The 21,831-nt window shown below is 36.0% G+C and overlaps 1 protein-coding gene across 5 annotated transcripts in view; it reads right to left on the bottom strand.

Annotated features, from left to right (window-relative positions):
- Positions 1 to 21,831, bottom strand: part of NDUFS1 (NADH:ubiquinone oxidoreductase core subunit S1) — a 29,767-nt gene that overhangs the window by 2,971 nt on the left and 4,965 nt on the right. For all 5 annotated transcript variants that reach the window (XM_086344197.1, XM_086344207.1, XM_086344186.1 and 2 more), the window contains 13 exons: positions 21,089 to 21,196; positions 20,373 to 20,449; positions 19,656 to 19,737; positions 19,434 to 19,564; positions 18,803 to 18,988; positions 16,323 to 16,457; positions 15,534 to 15,648; positions 13,743 to 13,888; positions 13,265 to 13,393; positions 9,676 to 9,805; positions 5,854 to 6,014; positions 2,335 to 2,489; positions 650 to 825 (listed from right to left, as the gene is read on the bottom strand). In XM_086344197.1, the coding sequence (XP_086200323.1) occupies positions 650 to 825; positions 2,335 to 2,489; positions 5,854 to 6,014; positions 9,676 to 9,805; positions 13,265 to 13,393; positions 13,743 to 13,888; positions 15,534 to 15,648; positions 16,323 to 16,457; positions 18,803 to 18,988; positions 19,434 to 19,564; positions 19,656 to 19,737; positions 20,373 to 20,449; positions 21,089 to 21,196 (1,731 nt within the window). The remainder of the gene's footprint in view (positions 1 to 649; positions 826 to 2,334; positions 2,490 to 5,853; positions 6,015 to 9,675; positions 9,806 to 13,264; positions 13,394 to 13,742; positions 13,889 to 15,533; positions 15,649 to 16,322; positions 16,458 to 18,802; positions 18,989 to 19,433; positions 19,565 to 19,655; positions 19,738 to 20,372; positions 20,450 to 21,088; positions 21,197 to 21,831) is intronic.

Genomic DNA, 21,831 nt, shown 5'->3' with positions numbered 1-21,831 from the left:
GCATTAATACTTATAAATTTCAAATAATACATCATTGCAACTATGGTAAAATAAGGCAGTACTAGTATGAAAAATATACTGGTGTCCATTTGCATGTATATTAAACAAGTGGGTGAGGAATATTAGAATATTCTTCTAATTCATAAGTAGCTGTCAACATATTAGTAATTTATTTTTAGAAAACAGAATGATTATGAAATAAATGCTTTGCTAATCTGAATATTTCAGCTAACCTGTTATTGCTCATATACAAGGTTTATGGACAACTATATTATTACTTTAAATCTCATATGATGCTTCTTTTTATAATAAGAGTTGAGTCTTTTTAGGCAAAAGACAAGTCAAAAATAAAAAACACCAATTTCAAATTCCCATTTTCTTTTTGTTTTTGGCCAAGTCACACAGCTTGTGCGATCTCAGTTCTCTGACCAAGGATTAAACCAGTGCCTTCGGCAGTGAAAGCGCAGAGTCCTAACCAATGGACCACCAGGAAATTCCCCAAACCCCTGTTTGGGGTTTCTCATGTTTCTCCTACAGATTGTTTAAATCATCTCTGCATTTCAGACTTGCGTCCCCCTTGACTCCGGAAATCATTCTGACAAGCTAACATGTCAAACATCCTACTAGCAGCATCACTAAGGACAAATACCTCAGAAAGGGCTCTTATAATTTTCCAGTCTTCTCTTGCCAAGCCGGGAGGCGTCACTGCTACTTTTGTCTGCTGAGCTCGGCCCTCGGTATTGACGTAAGTAGCAGACTTCTCTGTGTAAGCAGCGCCAGGGAGAATAACATCAGCTATAGGAGCTCCGACGTCGCCATGGTGTCCTGTGAAAAAGATAGAAAATGGCAAACCACATTTTAGCACAAAACTGATTACATATTAAACATGAACACCGTAGATATCCTTTTAAAATTTCATTTTTATAAGTGTTAAAATTCCATTTTATGAAGTGTTTAAAAATTTATTGTTAAAAAATTAAAACAATACAGTATTGAGTATATGGAATAAAAATTAAAGCCCACTGGGTCCACAGTTAAACTCCCTTCTCCAAAAAAAGGTACTGTTAAAGCCCCTGGTATGTATCTTACCAGATCAATTTTTGCAAATACACAAATACATAATACCACACACACACACACATCTAATGGGCAACTAGGTGTATTATCTCACTTGATGGTTACAAAGCGGAAATGCTCAGATGTCTGCTACTGAGATTCGGTAAAGTAAACTGAAATGGTGCAGGAACAAGAAGTGTGTGACGGGGCATGACAGGAATACTACTAAAAAGAGCACGAACAAAAGATTACAGAAAACAGTATGCTAAAGACTGTCACTCAGTAACTGAAGTGTTGGAAGAAAAAAGGAACTTTGGTTAAGTAAAAGAAAGCTATAGAATAATACATAAACTTTGATCTCATTTACTAATTTTATATACGTATAAAAATATGTATGAAGCATGCGTATCTAAAATATCTCAATGATTATCCCTGGATAGAACTAGGACAGGATTTTAGTTTATGCATTTTGGTTTAAGTTTATCAAACAAAATATTACATAATGCTTTTTATGTGGCATGGCAATAAAAAGCTTATTATAAATTAGTGTTGTTTCTGTATAAAACAAGGTTTCCCTGGTAGCTCAGCTGGTAAAGAATCCACCTGCAATGCAGGACACCCCAGTTCAATTCCTGGGTTGGAAAGATCCTCAGTATTCTTGGGCTTCTCTGGTGGTTTAGGCGGTAAAGAATCCGCCTGCAATGCAGGAGACCTGGGTTCAATCCCAGGGTTGGGAAGATCTTCTGGAGGAGGGCATAGCAACCCACTACAGTACTCTTGTCTGGAGAATCCCCATGAACAGAGAAGCCTGGCGGGCTACAGTCCATGGGGTTGCAAAGAGTCAGACATGAATGAGCACGCATGCACAAAGTGCAAAATTTAACAAAGGACTCATGATTTTTTAATTTTTACAGTTTATATAAAAGTGCTAGCCCTTTAATATATAATCACACTAAATATTTGTTGAAAAATTGAATTTAATGCTATATAATATTTCATAATTTAAATTACTGTTACTGGGGGCATTAGCTTTCTTCCAATTCTTTGTTATTAAATAATGTAAGGTGATAATTCTTAATAGCAAAGCAACTATGTAAGTAACAAAGCCTATTTTAAAAAATATAAAATCTATAAAAATACATATTGTTTTGAAACTGGTGAGCGTATAGGGAAATTCTCAAATGGAAAATATTATTACACTAAATATACTGCCATGCAGTTTCTAATATACAAAATGTACTATTCTCTTCTGTTTCTAATGTCACAGATGCTACTAACCTTGATAAACAATGAAACAATCCTTTGGCAAATCCTGTCGAGTGATACAACCTCCATCTGCTCCCAGGAGAAACAGCATTTTAGGAGGATTCTTCCGAATTGCTTCCACCCCAGGCTTATAGCCAAGATCCAAAGCAGCTACTTGGCTTGCAATCCTGTAAAACAATTATGGGATTTCGGCATACTTGCTGTTTTCATTATAAAAAATTAAATGTGATTCTTGAATAATACCGAGTCTTTTTTTTTTTTCTGTTCGATGCTGTCAAAGATCTTCCCTCATTTTTTTTTACCCAGGTGAAATAAATGTCAGAATCAGAAAAAGCAGTCTTTTACTGTTTTAAGAATGCTAAACAAAGAAATAAGATGCTGAGGACACTGTTTCTTCAGGACATGATACTTAATGGAGTAATTCGGGAAACTATGCCAACCACATACTTGATTTTTATTCAATATAGCAAGACTTGATGAGTCAAAGACAGTCATTAGAGAAAAATTAGAAGACTTTGAAAACCTAAAAGGAAAATCTAAACACCACTCATAAAACTGTAATTCAGAGAAAACTATAATTAGTACACTGGTGTATGTCCTTAGGGAACTTTTTCAATGAATATATATTATTGTTATACAAGCAGATAAAAACCTTTTAAAGAAGTTTCAAGTAACTATACTTCGAACATTTGGGAGTTTTTGCTCTAGTTAGGTATTATCAATTTTCTTTATAGAAATAGTAGCCATTTTGAGAACCTACTATGAATAAGGCTAAACTTTACCTGTTAAGGGAGGAGGGCAGATCAAACAAACTCCCACTAGATGCTGCTTGCTCTGTAAAACTCTCTAATAGGACATCAAAAGAATAAAATACTTTAAGAATATTTAACAAAAGAAGCGTTAAGATTTATATGATGAAAATTACAAAACTCCAAAGGAAATTAAAGACTGTAACAAATGGAAAGACACCCTATGTTCATGGATTGGAAGACTTAATGTTTTGAAGATGGCATTACTCCCCAAACTGATCTATAGGTTTAATGCAATCCCTATCAAAACTGACAGCTGAGTCCTCCGCAGAAACTGACAAACCGATCCTAAAAGTCACATGGAGTGCAAAGTGAAAGTGAAGTGAAAGTCGCTCAGTCGTGTCCGACTCTTTGCAACCCCATGGACTATACATTTCATGGAATTCTCCAGACGAGGATACTGGAGTGGGTAGCCTTTCCCTTCTCCAGGGGATCTTCCCAACTCAGGGATCAAACCCAGGTCTCCCGCATTGCAAGAAGATTCTTTACCAGCTGAGCCACAAGGGAAGTCCAATGCAATGCAATGGAAGGCAAAGGACCCTGAAAAACCAAGTCTATCTTAAAAATGAACAAAGTCAGAAAACTCAGACTTCCTCAATTCAATTTCAAAACTTAGCTCCTCTTGCCTCGCCACCTACACAGTATTTTTTTCTTAAACATCTCCCCTTCTGAGCATTGATGTCTCACAAAGATCTGAGCAGAGACTCACGCTAACTCATGACAGAGCCCACCTCGTCTTGGAAAACAAAGTGGGTAACATTAAGTTTGCCTCTGAGAGAATGGTGAGTAAAAAAAAGAAACTACAGGCTGATTCTTTAAGAATGATTCTTTAAGAATGAGAAATTATGCTTTACTATGAAATAAACTTACTGTAAGAAATTTTTAAAAGGTTTATAAATACTCTTCATGTTCTCAACAAGCATTGATTAGAAGGTATGTCTTAACAAACTGCATTGAAACAAGCTGTTCTCATGAAAATGAAATCTTATATAAGAATGAAATGAAATTAAAAAACAAGTCTAATCAATTAAAAATTACAATGGCATTAGTGCTCTCCATAATCAAAGCTCACAAATGACAGAAGATAAATAAGAAATTCTCCCTAAACACAGGAAAAGTGAGAAAAATTATGAGAGAGAAGAGACAAAAGTCTGAAGGGCCAACCAGTGCAGAATAAATAGAAGCTTCTGCATGAGAGCAAACAACAGTGTAGAAGTAGACAAACTGGCTTTTTCTGAACTTACACGAAAAAACAAAAACTTTCAATTTGAAAATGGAGAGTTCTATGATATCCCAGGCAAAGGTGATGTCAAACAAATGTCACTTAGTTATACCCCGGAATAATTTTTTTTTTCTGACCAGGCTGTACTGTGGAGCATATGGGATCATAGTTTCCTGACAAAGGATTGAACCTGTGTTCCCTGCACTGGAAGCATGAAGTCTTAACCACTGGACTGCCAGGGAAGTCCCTCTAGGAATCCAAAGGGTGGGCAGGCAGACAAGAACACATACATACATAAAACCAAGTTCTCAGAGACAAAAAACCACACAACAAAACAGATTAGATGAGATCCTCTCTAAAATGTGAAAGGCAGGGTGAAAATACTGAGTATTAAAGGAAAAATATCTGCGATTTACGTATTTAGCCAAGTGGTCCTCGGTGAAAAGGAACCATTAAGACATCATTAGACACGCACAAATTTTTCTTAAAAAAGTTATTATGTTATTGTTTTTCAGACAAAAACAGAAACAAAAAATATTAATAAAGACATATGTTCAAAAGTGAATTAAAAATAAGAAATAACTAGTCTCTTTTCTATTCTAAAAATTGTGGCTAGAAAGATCTGGAAGTGATCAATGCAAATAAACGATTTAAAAAATAGAAGTTTTAAAAAAATGTTTACATGATGACCTACGATGCCAAATTAATCTATTAAGAGGGGAAATGTAACACTGAAATGAATGTTTAAGAATGCATTTGAATACTTTTAAAATAAAAAAATTTTATTATCATGGAGTGTTTATTTTATTGTTGTTTAGTTGCCCAGTCATGTGCAACTCTTTGTGACCCCATAGATTCTCCGGGCAAAAATACTGGAGTAGATTGCCATTTCCTTTCTCTGGAGGAGGGGGTGTTCCCAACCCAGGGATCGAACCTGCACCTCTTGTTTGCATCTCCTGCACTGCAGGCGGATTCTTTACTACTGAGCAATGGGGGAAGCCCACTGAGTGTTTACCCTCAATCTTTAAACAAATCTGAAGATTCGAAAAGTAACACTTAAGGTAGAAAGAATTGTGTGAAATGGGAAACTCGTTCGCTAATGCAAAATTGGTACAATCTTTCTAAAATAAGTTGGAAATATGCATTAAAAGCCTCAAAAATGTTTATCCGTTCACTGCAATAGTTCTACTTTCAGAACAATTCTACTTTATATTTATAAAGAATTTATAATCACAGGAGGAAATTCTTGTTTCAATTTTTGAACCCAGTATATTAATATGATATAAATTTTCAAGATTTTTTCTAGCACTTACCACAATTTGGATATTTTAAATATTATTTATTATCTTGGGTTCTTCTCACACAAAATAAAAGTTGCTATTTCACATCTGCTACTGAGATAATGTCACTAAATATTAATTTGTTTTAAAAATAAATGTGACGGTGTACAGGAACACATATACACACAATTACAGATTACAAAACAACTATTTAACTTACCTATGAAGGATATTCATAACTTTCCAATCACCAGTAACACCACTACTTGTCCGAATCTTCTGAGCAATGTTGGAAACAGCTGCAAGAATTGCTGCACCATCATTTCTTTGGAGTGCAGAACTGCCTAAAACCACCATTGGTTTTTTAGCTTCCTGTAGGACCTATTTTTAAGAAGAACTTTGAATTAAAAAAAAAATTAGAAGTAACTAAATCTAACCAAGTTTGTATCTACAATATGCTGTCCCAAGCTTTAGTTCTAAGATGAACATTGTGATTTGCTAGTCAACATATGGATATACATACAAACCGGATTTACTCAAAAACCTCTTGCCAAAGCTACTGTGAAGTAGCTAAATGAATATTAGATAAAGTAGTTTCAATAAGGAAGCACTGGGAATAAAAGCCTGAGTCAAACATCCTTTAGTCAGAATGACTATGGATAGGTCCCAGAAAAAACTGGAGAATATGTGCACAGAGGTTCAGATGATACAACGTTTAACAAGAGAAATCAAGCTGAAGTACCATGTCTACCGTCTTCCATCTACTTTCTAAGTTCCAGACAGAGGGGAAAAGGTAGGGAAAGCAACGGACATAGATCACAATGCAGAATACTTTAAGGGCTTTGCTTTAAACCACAGTAACTACCTGAATATCAGAAACTGAGAAGGAATGCATCCCAAGTGCAAAAGAAACTACAGATATGGTGGAGAACAGAAAAATTAGCAGTAAAGCTGTAGATTGTTACAGTTCATTCCCCTGCCCATCCATTCTTTGATAAAGGGCTGGTCCCAATCAATCAATCAGCATGAAAATCATTTCTAGATACTACAAAGAAGAGGCCATTCATCTTAAGAGGAGTTTCCCAAGGAAAAGTGAAGAGTTTTCAATAGCCTTAAAAAATGAGAAACAGTTTTCAACAGCCTCAAAGAAAATGAAATATTTTTTAAAAGAGCTCAGAGAAGTTACATGATAGACAATATCATAGAGGATTTTCATCAGAAAGTTCAAGAACTAAAAGATAAACAAAGCAGAGGTGAACATCATTCCAGAAACAACAAAAACCAAAATTTAACATGAGTGTAAATACAGGAGCAAGAAGTATATAGGAAATTATATAAAACAAATTGAAAAAGAACAGAGGAATAAAGAAATAAGTGACAGAAAAGATAGAAAAAGGGATCCAATATCTGCATTAAGAGTTCTTAACAAACTAGAAGTTACTTCCATTAGAAGTTACTTCCATTAGAAGTTACTAATGGAAAATACATCTAAATCTATTATAAAAGAAAACTTTCCTGAAGAACACTCATCACCTTCTGGGGAATGGGGAAGGGAACTATAGAGAAGAGAGGGCTTCTTCTCAATAAAATTTTTAAAAAAATATTTTTGATGCTAGTAATAATAGAGATGTTATTCAAAACTGACAACAAAGGAGTTGGGTTTGGCTGCTTTGTCCCCTCACACTTGACTTCTTCATGCCTACATCCGGAGGTGTAAGCAAAGCAACCATCTTGACATCATGAGGAGAGGCTCACACACAAACACATGTGAGTGAACCAGTACACTGAGGACAGCAAGCAGGAGGGCAGGCTCCTGCCTTGAATAGATCCTTGGACAGCTGCACGATATGTCAAACTTCAGCATCACTGTTATGTGAGAAACAGAAACCTTTCTTATATTTTTTTAAATAATCACTAGCCCGCACACCACATACAAGCACACACACAACTCCTAAAATAAAGAGAATCTTGAGTATTCAAAATTAAGGAGGCAGCATATCCCATTAAAAAAAAAAAAAGGGTATGGAACCACCATCATTAAGATATATTCTAGTGAAGTCACTAAATTTCAAAGATAAAAAACCAAGTACGAAATAGCAACAAAAATGTATCTAGACAACAACAACAGGACAGGGTTGAAACAGAATACTACCTCAAATCAGGATTCTCCACAATAACAAAAGGCAGTGTCTAGACTTCCCTGGTGGTCCAGTGGCTAAGACTCTGTCCTCCCAAAGCAGGGGGCCAGGGCTCAATCCCTGGTTGGGGAACTAGATCCCACATGCCACAACTAAGAGTTCGCATGCCACAGTAAAAGATCCTGCATGCTGCAACTAAGACCCGGCACAGCCAAATAAATACATTAATTTAAAGGGGGAAGGTGGGCCCATATCTATAAAGTTCAGAGGGAAAAACAGAAGTATAACCCAAGATCTTTACATTCTGCCAAGGCTCTCGTCAGGAATAAAATAAACATTTTCAAGCAAGAAAGAACTTAAGAAATGGTGTACCTACATCTCTTGGGAAAAAAAAGAAATAAAAAGCCTAAAAGCTCTAAATTTAAGGTGGCAAATGAAAAAAAAATTAAATAAGGAATTTAGTAATGAAAAGGTCATATAAAAAGACCAGTGAAATTTCTTTAAAGAATAATAACTCTTGCTGTAAAGAAAGACTTCACTGAAGTTTAAAATTTAATTCTTTCAGTTTCACATCATTTTCTTTTCTGATAACTTCAAGTAAAATTAAACTCTGGTTGAAAAAAAAAAAAGGCAGAGTCCCAGAGAATAGCAAGGAGAGATAAGAAAGTGTTCCTAGGTGATCAATGCAAAGAAACAGAGAAAAACAATAGAATGGGAAAGACTAGAGACTTCTTCAAGAAAATCAGAGATACCAAGGGAACATTTCATGCAAAGACGGGCATAATAAAGGACAGAAATGGTATGGACCTAACAGATGCAGAAGGTATTTAGAAGAGATGACAAGAATACATAGAACTATACTAAAAAGATCTTAGTGGTCCAAATAACCACAATGGTGTGATCACTCACCTAGAGCCAGATATCCTGGAATGTGAAGTCAAGTGGGCCTTAGGAAGCATCACTACAAACAAAGCTAGTGGAGGTGATGGAATTCCAGCTGAGTTATTTCAAATCCTAAAAGATGATGCCATTAAATTGCTACACACAATATGCCAGCAAATTTGGAAAACTCAGCAGTGGTCACAGGACTGGAAAAGGTCAGTTTTCATTCTAATCCCCCAAAAATGCAATATCAAAGAATGTTCAAACTACTGCACAACTGGACTCATCTCACACGCTAGCAAAGTAATGCTCAAAATTCTCCAAGCCAGGCTTCAGCAGTACGTGAACCGTGAACTTCCAGATGTTCAAGCTGGATTTAGAAAAGGCAGAGAACCAGAGATCAAATTGCCAACATCCGTTGGATCATCAAAAAAGCAAGAGAGTTCCAAAAAAACATCTACTTCTGCATTATTGACTATGCCAAAGCCTTTGACTGTGTGCATCATGACAAACTGTGGAAAATTCTTAAAGAGATGGGAATACCACACCACCTGACCTGCCTCCTAAGAAACCTGTACGCAGGTCAAGAAGCAACAGTTAAAACTAGACATGGAACGACAGACTGATTCCAAATTGGGAAAGCAGTTTCCCTTGACATATATTCCCAATGGCTGTATATCGTCATCCTGATTATTTAACTTATAGCCTGCATGCTGCAGTACATGGGATCGCAGAGTCGAACACAACTGAGCAATTGAACTGAACTGAAATAAAAATGTAGAGTATGATTTCATTTTTTTGCTTACCTATCCATCCTTCTTTCTCTATATAAATGAGAGATGACCATAGGACGTTTCATCAACAGTTGTTTGTAGTAGGATTTTTTATTATGTTTACTTTCTTATATATTATTTTCTATATTGCAATCTCATAGTTATCACGAAAATAATAAATTAAAAAAATAAGACTTAAAAATCACATACATATAACTTAAAAATCTTATACATGTAACTTAAGAGCACCTGGCTGAATGGATGGCTACCCGAAGCAATGTCTTGAAGAATTTTGGGAGAATCTCCCAGATGGTCATATCTGTAAGTGAGATCCACTGGGCTGCCTATAAGGGCCACTTTTAAGTCATTATGAAGCCAGCTGAAATAAAAACAATGAAGTTTTTAGAGCTAAATCACTAAGTCGGTACAGTTATTGGTCTCATCAATGCTAAGTGCTACATCTATTTAAATTAAAAAATGTTAAAAAGCATTAAAGCTTTCCCCAAACATTAACAGATATTATTGTGTATTTTTCAAAATAAAGTGTAAAAATACAGGTATACCTGTGTTTGGTTGCAGACAGCAACAATAAAGCAAATATCTCAATAAAGCAAGTCCCACAAAGTTTTTGCTTTCCCAGGGCATATACAAGTTATGTTTATACTACACTGTAGCTTATTAAGTGTATAAAAAGTATTATGTCAAAAAAATAATATATACACCTTAATTAAAAAATACTTTATACTGAAAAAAAATACTTTATTGCTAAAAAATGCTAACCATCATATGAACGTTTAGCGAGTGGAAATCTTTTTGCTGGTAGAGACGCTTGCCTCAATGTTGAAGGCTGCTGAATAATCAGGATGGTGGTTCACTTAAGATTAGGGTGGCTGTGGCAGTTTCTTAAATAAGACAACAGTGAAGTTTACTGTATCAATTAACTCTTCCTTTCATAAGCAATTTTTCTGTAGCATGCAGTGCTGTTTGATGGCATTTTATCCACAGTAGAAATTCTTTCAAAACTGGGAGTCAATCCTCTCAAATCCAGCTCCTGCTTTATCAACTTAAGTGTATGTCACATTCTAAATCCACTGTTATTACTTCTACAATTTCTTTATAGAATCTTCACCAGGAGTAGATCCTATATCAAGAAATAACTTTCTTTTTGCTTATCCTTAAGAAGCAACTCCTCATCCATTAAAGTTTTATCATGAGATCACAGCAATTTAGTCACATCTTCAGATCTCACTAATAATTCTAACCCTCTATTTCCACCATATTTGCAGGTACTTCAACTGAAGCCTCTCAAAGTCATCCAGGAGGGTTGGAATCAACTTCTTCCAAACTCTTTTTTAACACTGATATCTTGACCTCTTCCCAAGACTCAATGTTCTTATTGGCATCTAGCATAGTGAATCTTTTCCAGGTTTTCAATTTACTTTGCCCAAATCCATCAGCAGAATCCTATATATGGCAGCTTCAGCCTTCTGAATAAGTATTCCTCAAATAATAAGACTTGAAAATTGAATTACTCCTTAATCCATGAGCTGCAGAATGGATGCTGTGTTAGCAGACACAAAACAAGATTAATCTCATTGTATATCTTCATCAGAGTTTTTGGGTGATCAGGTACAATTATCAGTTAGCAGTATCTTGAATCCTGAGCAGTAGGTCTCAACAATGGACTTAAAATAGTCAGTAAACCATAATGCAAACAGATGTGCTGTCAATGAGGCTTTGTTGTTCCATTTATCAAGCACAAGCAGAACAGGTTTAGCAAAATTCTCAAGAGCCCTAGGATTTTCAGAATGGTAAGTTGAGCACTGGCTTCAACTTAAAGTCATCAGGAACATTAACCCCTCACACAGCCTATCCTTTGAAGCTCTGAAGCCAGGCACTAATTTCTCCTTTCTAGCTATTAAAGTTCTAGGTGGCACATTTTTCCAATAAAAGGCTGTTTCGTCTACACTGAAAATCTGTTGTTCACTGCAGCCACCTTCATTATCTTAGCTAGACCTCTGGGTGACTCGCTGCAGTTTCTACATTAGCACTGGCTGCTTCAACTTGTACCTTTATGTTATGGAGACAGCTTCCTGCCCTAAATCTCATGAACCAACCTCTGCTAGTTTTAACTTCTCTTCTGTAGCTTCTTTACCTTTAGAAATGAAGAGAGTTAGGGCCTTGCTTTGGATTAGGCTTTGAGGGAATGTCATGGCTGGTCTGATCTTCAATCCAGACCACTCAAACTTTATCCACATTAGCAATCAGGTTGTTTTGCTTTCTTATCATGCACTGCGCACTTTGGAATAGCACTTTAAATCTCCTCTGCAGTCATGACATGATTGTTTGGCACAAGAGGTCTGTTTTTTGGCCTATCTATGCTTTCAATATCCCTCCTTCAATAAGTTTAATATTTCTAGCTTTTGATTTAAAGTAAGATGTACAAGACTTCCTTTCACCTGAACACTTATAAGCCACTGTAGGTTATTAATTGACCTACTCTCCACACTGTTGTGTCTCGGAATAAGGAGACCCAAGGAGAGGGAGAAACACGAAGGACTGGCCAGTTGGCAGAGTGATCAAAAGACATCAACATCTACTGATTAATTTCACCATATTATACGGATACGGCCTATGGTGCCCCCAAACAATTAAAAGAGTAACAGCAAAGATCACCATAATAAAATGTAGTAATAATAAAAAAGTTTGAAATATTGTGAGAGTTATCAAAATATGACAGAGATACAAATGAGAAAATGCTGTTGGAAAATAGCACTGAAAGACTTACTCGACCAACAGCTGCCATAAACTTTAAATCTGCAAAAAACAGACTATATCTGCAAAGTGCGATAAAGCAAAGTATAACAAAATAAGGTAAGTCTGCACACACCAAGTAAAGTCAATGAATTAACTTGCTGTGTTAGAATGCTAACTCTAAGCTAGCTATAAACAGACTTTAATTTTAGAATAAGTGATGTTTTTATTTTGCCATATTTACACAGCAGAGTCCTAATTATCTGTTAAGATCATTTAAATAAAAGTTCATAAAAAACAAACTACATCATTCATATTTACTGTCTACTGACAACGAAGTATGGATCCAGCTCCTCCAAAAATATTAATAAATGTGGTGACCATATATTCTGGTTTGTGAGAGACAGTAGGGGTTTTTAACCTGTCACCCTGGAATAAAAAAATCCCTTTTCTACTCCCAACACTGTCCCAGTTTAGACAATCAACTATATGGTTGAGCTATTACACGTCTCTAAGATATAAAAAGATAGAGAGGCATTCTACAAAATATCTGGCCTGTAGTCTTAAAAAAAAAAGTCAAAATGGAAAAAATTATGGAAATTTTGGAAACAATTATGGAAAAAATTCAGTGAAATTTAAGCACAAATAGATAATAATACTGTATCAATACTAAATTCTTAATTAAATAAAGAATCAAATTCCTAAATGGAGAATGTCCTTGTCCTTAGGAAACCCACACAGACGTGTTTAGTTTGGGATTAAAAGGGCATCATGTATACAATCTACTTTCAAATGATTATGTTCACACAAATATATAGATGGAGAGAAAAGAAAAAAATATAAACATTAGCACTGATTAATCTGTGTGAACACTACACAAACGTGGGTATACAAAGTTGAGTTATTTCAAACTAAAAAAATGATCAGCAGGGAAGAAGTGGGAAATGGAGCTGTTAGAAACTGCCCTTCAATTATCTTTTGGAATCTTACTCCCACTATTAGGAATCAGCTAAGACAGTCATTTTTCATATATAAAACAAATTATCATGTAAATGTTTTTAAAACCCAGAATATTATTACAAACCTCTTTCGAATTCTAGCATTAAATAGCGGTGCCTCAAAACGTGGATTTGTACCAACTAGAAGGACAACATCTGCCTCCTCCACACCAGCGATTGTAGTATTAAGAAGATAATTGGAACGTAGATCTGTGCTAGAAACATAAAATATAAAATCCAAGTTTATTTTAAAATTAATACACACTGACAATCCATGAAATACTCTGTCATTAAACCCACAGCTCACTGCCTGACAAAAAATTTTTTGAAATAGTCTTAAACTGCATCAAAGGTTCAAATACTTTATTAATAATTAGATTTTCTAATAGCTCCTGGTTTGACTTTGGTCTATATGTGAAAATAACCAGGAGGTATGTTGGAGTATCCAAGTTGTCACATGTAAGTCACTGATGCCACAGATGTGTTGGTTTAAACACAACCTATAAACAGAAGGAAAAAAAGAAAGAAAACAGAACACCTAGATCCTAGCCTCAAATTTCTCACCCAGCTCCTGCGGTGGGGAAGACCTCTTCAGTGCACAGCGTGTCAGAATCCACTCTATTAAGTAAATCTTTGAGAGCTATGAGGGCTTCAGCATCCACCAAGCCACCTGCAATTGCTGCCACATCGTTGCCTTGAAAGCTCTGCAACTAGAAATGGATGAAAAGGCTATCACCAAGAAACCTTCGTTCAGAAAAAGACCAGTGACTCATTCAGAAAACAAAACAATAACGTCATTTTCAAGTAAAATAAAAGCAACAAACTTCTGACAAAAAAGCTTTTTACACTAATTAGTCTGAAAGTGAGAAGCAGAAAGTGTATGTGGGGCCAAGAATAACATCTGCTTGTAATAAAAGTTGTTTGTTTTAAATTAGGAACAAAAGGCCTCAAAATGATGTCAGGAAGATGAAGACTTCGGAGTTATATAGCCAAATACAATCTTCTGAAGCATCTGTCATTCCTTCAAGCCCTTTATGTATTTTGCTCTGGCAAGCCTGTTCGTGGCTCATCTACTAAAGAGACCATCAAAAGCATTCTTCATTCCTGGTAGTGTTTTCGATCCCTAGCATTTGTCTTTTGTTTTTTCTTAGAATTTCCATATCTCTCTGCTAACATTGTTCATCCATTTTTGTATGCAGTCTTCTCTTTCCAATATAGTCTTTTAACATTTTAGTCATAGTTTAAAAAATACCTGGTCTGATACATCCAATATTCTTGTCACAGATGACTCTGGGTCTAATGCTTATTCAGTCTCCTGTGTTTTTACCTTTTAGTATGCCTTGAAAGTCATTGCTCAAAGATGGATGTGATGTACTGGGTAAAAGGAACTGAGCTAACAGGTGTTTAGTAAATATGGTGGTGAGGTTGAGTGGGCAGGGGAAGTATTTTCTAGTCCTATGATTAGGTTTTAGTCTCTCAATGAGCCTGTGCCAGTGAACTTTCAGTTTCTCTCATCCCCTCCCCCACATGGTATAGGACTGCAAGAGGTGGCTGAGGTTAGGTATTTCACTTCTCTCAGGTAGGCTAGGCTCTGATTAGAAACCCAGTAAATTAGGATCAGGGATTCCTAGGTGGTTCAGTGGTAAAGAGTCTGCCTGTCAGTGTGGGAGACTTAGGTTATGACCCTGGGTCAGGAAGATCCTCTGGAGAAGGAAATGGCAACCCACTCCAGCATTATTGCCTGGAAAATCCTGCAGACAGAGGAGCCTGGGGGAGTCCAGAGTCAATGGGGTTGCAAAGAGTCAGATATGACTTAGCAACTAAACAAAGAAGTCATCTTACCTAGGTAATATGGTAGCCCTGGTAGGCATCCCTCCAATGTGCTCTCTCATATATCATCTTCTGCATGACTACCCGAAAGCAACATACAATAATTGCCTGAAGATGCATCTTTTCCTACTAAATGATTGTGGAAATAGGAACCATGTGCTATAATCTTTATATCCCTACATCTAGCATGACGTCAGATGGCTCTCAATAAATGCTTGTTAAAAGGAAGGTAATCCTGGTAAGAGGAAACAAGTTAAGAGAAACAATAACCCCTCTTCATTAGAAAGATGTTCCCTATGGGACTTCGCTCGTGGTCCAGTGTCTAAGACTCTGTGCTCCCAATGCAGGGGGCCTGGGTTCAATCCCTGGTCAGGGAACTAGATCCCACATGCCACAACTAAAGAACCCACATGCAGCAACAAAAATAGAAGATCCTGTGTGCCACAACGAAGACCTGGTACAGCCAAAAAAAAAAATGTGTCCTGGAAACCACAAATACAGTTATTCTATATTTCAATTTTTTACCATTCCAGCTACACGAGAGAGTGCATCCTCCCAGGTGGTATGTGTTAAAAGTCCCTTTTCATTTCTGACCATCGGTTCGGTAAGTCTTTGACGTTTTAGCCCATCATAGGCAAATCTAGATAACAGAAATTACACCATTTGTGGAATCTTTCTAAAAAGGCAACTGTAATTTTCAAATTTCAAATCTAAAAGAAATGTTATTTAAGTACAGTGTTGGTTAAAGGTAATAGAACAATAAACACATGGATACAAATAATCATTCCAGATTTCTTTGGAGATGAATTAATATTTTACAAACATTATCTGAAACTCAAATGCCACCTAAAATGTCTGAGTTCTTATCATTTATTTTCAGCTACCCAAAGAAACTTAAAATTACAATACGTTTGGTAGCTGAGAAAGCCAAATCATTTATAAAACCTGAGTATCTCTAGATATTTCATCAAAATTATGTTATGCAAACTCAAACTTATATTTAGCTTCTATTCTCCAATGAAAGAGAGACAAACTGAAATAGGTTAAATATCTTCATTTACTTCAATTTCTCCATCTAGGAGAAAAAAAGATATTTCTCAATATGAAAACCAGTAAATATGAAAGCCAGTAATATACCTAGGATTATTATTAATGTCAGTTTTATCCAATTCACTATATATCCTAACAATCCAGATTTCAATAGTCTATAAACAGTAATTTGCAAATATAAAAGACTGTTCCTTAAAATGAAAATTATTATAAAATTTCCTTTAAATCTACTGCAAAAGTTAAAGGAAAAAACACAGCATATACCTGGTTTTATCAGAGATCCACTCTTCATTGATGTCCTCATGCATCCTTGGCAAAATCCTCATTACCTCTCCAGTTCTTGTGCTGACCACAATATTACTTCCAACTGCATCCATTACATCAATGGATTCTGTCTTTCTAAGAAAATAAACACATATATTTACTAGCTGATTTTGAGAATAAATGGACAAAGTTTCTGTTACGTGGTTTACCAAAATCAAAAAACTTTACATATACTTTCCTTTCGTTACATATATATACACACACACTCTCATATTTGAGCAGACCATAACACAAAAACAGAAGCCAGTTATCTGAAAGTTATCTAGTTATCTAAAACAGAAGCCAGTTGGAAAGGTTGTAAATAGCCAAACTGTGAAAACTTGACTATCAAAATAAATAAATTTTGGGGTATGGCTGATTAAGGAGCTTGACAAATCCTCCCTCCAAAAGCAAAAATAAAGCTAGACAAAACTGACGAAAGTAACCAACTCAACTCTTTGGAGAGCTAACAAAAGCAAACACATCATGTGAAGGTTTTATGTTTAGAGAAACTGCTGAACTTCTAGAAAGAATGGTGGAAACCAGCGGTGTTCTGGCTTGGGACTATTCTTATTGTCCTTCTCACCACCTTGAACTGGAGGTTCTGGTAGGATGGGGCAAGCTATGAAGACAGGGGATTTTTTCTTGCAGACAAAGACTCACTTGATTTGGAGAAATGGAAAAGCTGTCTGTGGAAGTGATACCTTGGAGGTCACTGAGCTGAGGAAAGTCAAGGACCTACTGGCACGAGGCTGCAGTCACAGGCAGGGTGAGCATTCCTAGAGGAGGCTGCACAAATGTGCAGCTGAGACCAGAGACAGCCCAGGCTATTCACTCTCCTGGACAACACAGAGACCCAAGAGACCTAATGTAAACTACAAGCTGGGCAGACCGGAAAACAGCCTGAACTCTGAATATGCTTTTCTATCCACAAACAAGGGCAACCCACATGGCTCAGTGGTAAAAGAACCTGCCTGCAATGCAGGAGATGCAGGTTCAATTCCTGGGTCAGAAAGATCCCATGGAGAAGGAAATGGCAAACCACTCTTGCCCATATTCTTGCCTGGGAAATTCCATGGACAGAGGAGCCTGGCGGGCTACAGTCTATGGGGTCCCTAAAGAGTCAGACACAACTTAGCAACTAAACAGGAACAACAATCCACACACAGATCCACTGGCAGAGGATGGAAGCTTTACTGGCTCAAAGAATTTGAGCATGATCATTATTTGACTACTAAGCTATACAGAGAAGCAACTCCTAAGAAGCCCTGCTTAAAAATAAAAACAATAATATTAAAATGTTCAATGATAGAAGGAAAGTCATGTTTAAAGATGAAAGGGAAGAACTTCCCTGGTGGTGCAGCGGTTAAGACTCTGAGCTCCCAATGCAGGGGACCGGGGTTCAATCCCTGGTCAGGGAATTAGATCTCACATGCCACAACTAAAGATCCTGCATGCCACAGCTAAGACCTGGCACAGCCAAATAAATTAATAAAAATAACTATTAAAACAAAAAAGATTAAAGGGAAATATAAAATCATGAATCAACAAGTGAAGATTCCCAGCGAGGATACAAAAATTAAAAAAAAAAAAAGAAACAAATTCTGGAGTTGGAAAATGTAGCTAATAAAAAGCTGACTGTAGCGGTTGAATAGAAGATTTGGGATGGTAAAAGAATGAACCTGATATGATATGTCAACAGAATCCATCTAATCTGAAGAACAAAGAGAGAAAAAGTTTTAAGAAAAATGAATAGTGTCTCAGAGACCTATAGCACATTAAATGTACCATCATATGTATTACAGAGAGGAGAAAAAACTCTCTACTTAAACTTTTGAGTTATGTACTGTCTTTTTTTTATACATAAATACATGGTTCAAAGCCTGGAATTTTAAGATGCTCCCATATACTCTGGTAGGAGTTTAAAATTAGAGGGCAATTTAATATGTTTCTAGAACCTGAAAAGTATTCAAATTTATTTTCAATGATCTATTTAATTTCTTAGTTTATTCAGAAGAATCAGAGATAGAATCAGAGAAAATGTAAATATATTTATCATAGATTTTTAATTATACAGAAATAGAAATAAACTAAAGGTCTAATAAGAACTGATTAAATAATGTATGATTTGTATACATGGTTGAAAGTTTAATATACAATGAGAGGAAACTATAAATTTTTAAAAATCAACACAATCTTACTCTTTGGAAGAAGTAAATAATTTTGTGATTAAGTACTCTAGAATTAATTTCCAAGGAAACAACAACTGACTTGCACAGGTTCATCCTATCTATCTAACAACTTACATTCCAGTAAAAGGGTTTCACTTTAAGCAAACAAAACCTTAGCAGACCAAAACAATTAGAACTCAGGAAGAAAATAAATCTTAAATTTTTTTGAATGATACTGAAGTAAAGGACAAAAAATACAATGATAAATACCTTGTTTCCCAAGGCCGAGCGGTAAAGGCATAGGGCTTAGAAGTCAGGGCACCTACAGGGCAGATGTCAATGATGTTGCCAGAAAGTTCAGACATGAACATCTTTTCAATGTATGTGCCAACTTGCATATCGTTTCCTCTGCCTGTAGTTCCCAAATCATCCACTCCTGCGATCTCACTTGCAAACCTACAGGATAAAAATGCACCAAACAACTGGTCAGACCTGCAAAATTACCTCCTTTCTTATTATTGCAAAGATAATGATTTTCAAAACACTAAGAAGGTTGTTTTCAATGGTAAGTGCAGTCCCTGAATAAAAATTAATAATAAATGCTGGCATTTGAGGTGTAACACACATACAGAAAATTGTACAAATCCATGTGTACAGCTCAACAAGTTATCATAAAGTTAATGCTTGTAGATTCTGATTTTTAAATCCAACTGAAGTTGCTGTTAACTAAAACTGAAAACTTTTTCACTCTATTGGCTTATGTAAAAAGCAACCAATACAACATCCCTCTTTTCTACCAAATAAAAGTTGCTATCCTTTCCAGTGTTATTATTCCACCAAGTTTTGTGAATATCAGGGCTAAGAATACAAATGATATTCCAAGAGACAGAAAAATAATTACCTGATGCAGCGAGTACACTGTATACACCTAGTCATAATGGTTTTTACCAACGGCCCAATGTTCTTGTCCTCCACAGCACGTTTCCCCTCTAAAAACCGGCTCCTATCACTTCCAAACATCATGGACTGGTCCTTAAGTAGATTACAAAAGAGTCAACCTAATTTTGCTAACAAAATTAAAACCTGAGACAACCAAAAGAATTAAGAAATTAAGACTACATACCTGCAGATCACATTCACCTCCCTGGTCACAAATAGGACAGTCCAGTGGGTGATTTGCTAATAAGAACTCCATCACACCTTCTCTGTACAGAAAATCGTAATATGTAAACTTAAGTAAATTGCTGGCATTCAAAATGGTTTACATATAGGGTATTTAAATAACCGTGACAGATGTATGTTCTCATACAGTTAGTATGGATTTTATATTTACTATCAGAAACACCACTGTTAATTATCATAAAAGTAATATTAAATACATAATTTAAAAAATGTTTATGAATCTGGAATAAAATATCATTAGAGAACCTAGAAAATTATGAGTTTTAACAACACAGAATTATCAAAAGTTGCTGAATGGGCCTCAGAAAACTCAGGCATTAATTCAGAAAAACATGAACGCAAAGCAAAAACAAACACAACCAGTGCCAGTACAGTTCAGTATCCTTGCAATAATCTCAGCTCAGTAAGCCCCAGACTCACTGCCATCACAGGCTGAGCAGAGTTCTAAACGGGGGTTTTTAATGCTGATTCCAATACAGACTCAAAAACATAAACACCTGACTTCACCTCCTCTATGTGTACTTACTTCCAACTGCTGCTAGAAGCACAACTTCTTCAGAGTCTGATACTGAATTTCTCATCTATGGGAAGGTCTACATATTGAAATGTTCAATTTTCTGCCAAGAAAAGTCACTATGCTGAGTTAACAGTAAAGTACCTGGCTTTCTTAGTTTTCTCAGAGTTTGTCAGGATATTCCAACCTTTCATTACTGGCATGGCACAAGCAGCTACAACCTGGAATTTCAATGGAGAAATCTCTAAGTATTTGTAATTATATAAATTTTATTTGTAATTATGAAAACAAGCAAAGAACAGAATATTTTTGAAGACTGAGTGTTTTAGTTTTCATGTTTATAATATGATAGTCTGGCACTTTACATTTCTCTTAAAAATAAGACATCATCTTAATTTTATTATAATAATTAAGATGATTTTTTAATAAGAGGCTCTGAAACAGAACATCAAATAACTGTTTTGATGAGCAGGCACTACTGAACTAAAACTGCATAAACCAAAACAGAGTTAAATTGAACGTGAACCTTTTCACTGCAACCCTTTTCTCTAGTGAAAAATGGCACAGCATAAGCACTTCCAATGTTGTGTGTCATACAGTCACTTGGAAATACTGACTGCTCTAAGAAGGTCCCTTTAATTTCTAAACATTACAATTATATAGGACTTGCACTTATAAAGTACAATGTGTTTCCAGTTGTGAAATGAAGAGAATCAATCACACAGAAAATAAATTTATAGATAGAAGTAAACAGGACCAGACTCTTGGTTACAACAATATTGATTTTAAATAAAGTTTGCTACATAATTTAAAGTTTTCTACCTTCTACAGCATGGTGTGTAATTTTAGGCATTAAGTACCTTAGGAGCTTTCTCAATTTCAACAAGGCACATCCTGCAGTTTCCAGCAACAGACAACCTTTCGTGATAACAGAATCGAGGAATCTGCATGCCAACCTTCTCACAAGCCTAGAAGAGAAAGTAAAAAATATTTGCACTAGAATAACCTGACCTTCCTGTGTCTTATCTAAAACACAGGAAAAAGAAAACAAACAAAAATCAAACAAGAAAAAAATGAAGCCATCCACTACTTATCTAATTACTCCAATCCAAATATCTGCATCTTCATTCCACCTTCATCCTCAAAGAGATTTCCCTCCTTTTCTTTATTCTTGACTCCAACCTCTATCTGCTCTGAAGATACCTCTTTAAAGATCCTCACCATGCCTAAAAACTGGATAAAGCATCCTCAGACTGTGCTTGACTACTCACTTGTCCTCTGAACCATTCTCTATAGATTCCTCCTTCGAACTCTGTCCCAGTGGTTTCATGTCCCTGGATTTCCTCATTGACTAGCTCTCCTCCTTTAGATTAGACTTCATTTCACACCATCTAGGTGACTATAATCTGGTTCTGTCTTTGGCCCCATATATCCCGCCCAGGACTCCCCACTGTTGGCTAAGGGCTCTTCTCAGTTCCCATTTGCCTAGTGAGGGGGATTAGTTCAGCTCTGCCAATTATCCCTGCTCCTTTGCTGAGCCTATAAATGCACTTAAATTTCAAGAGTTAGTTATTCCATCCTTAGCCCTCACTCTAAAGCAATC

Source organism: Bos grunniens, chromosome 2 (genome assembly GCF_055505025.1).
Source record: "Bos grunniens cultivar Pamir isolate PY7600 chromosome 2, Bosgru_T2T1.0, whole genome shotgun sequence".
Classification (NCBI taxonomy): Eukaryota; Metazoa; Chordata; class Mammalia; order Artiodactyla; family Bovidae; genus Bos; species Bos grunniens.
Note: the sequence above shows the minus strand (reverse complement) of the source record. Positions and strands in the feature narration are given on the sequence as shown.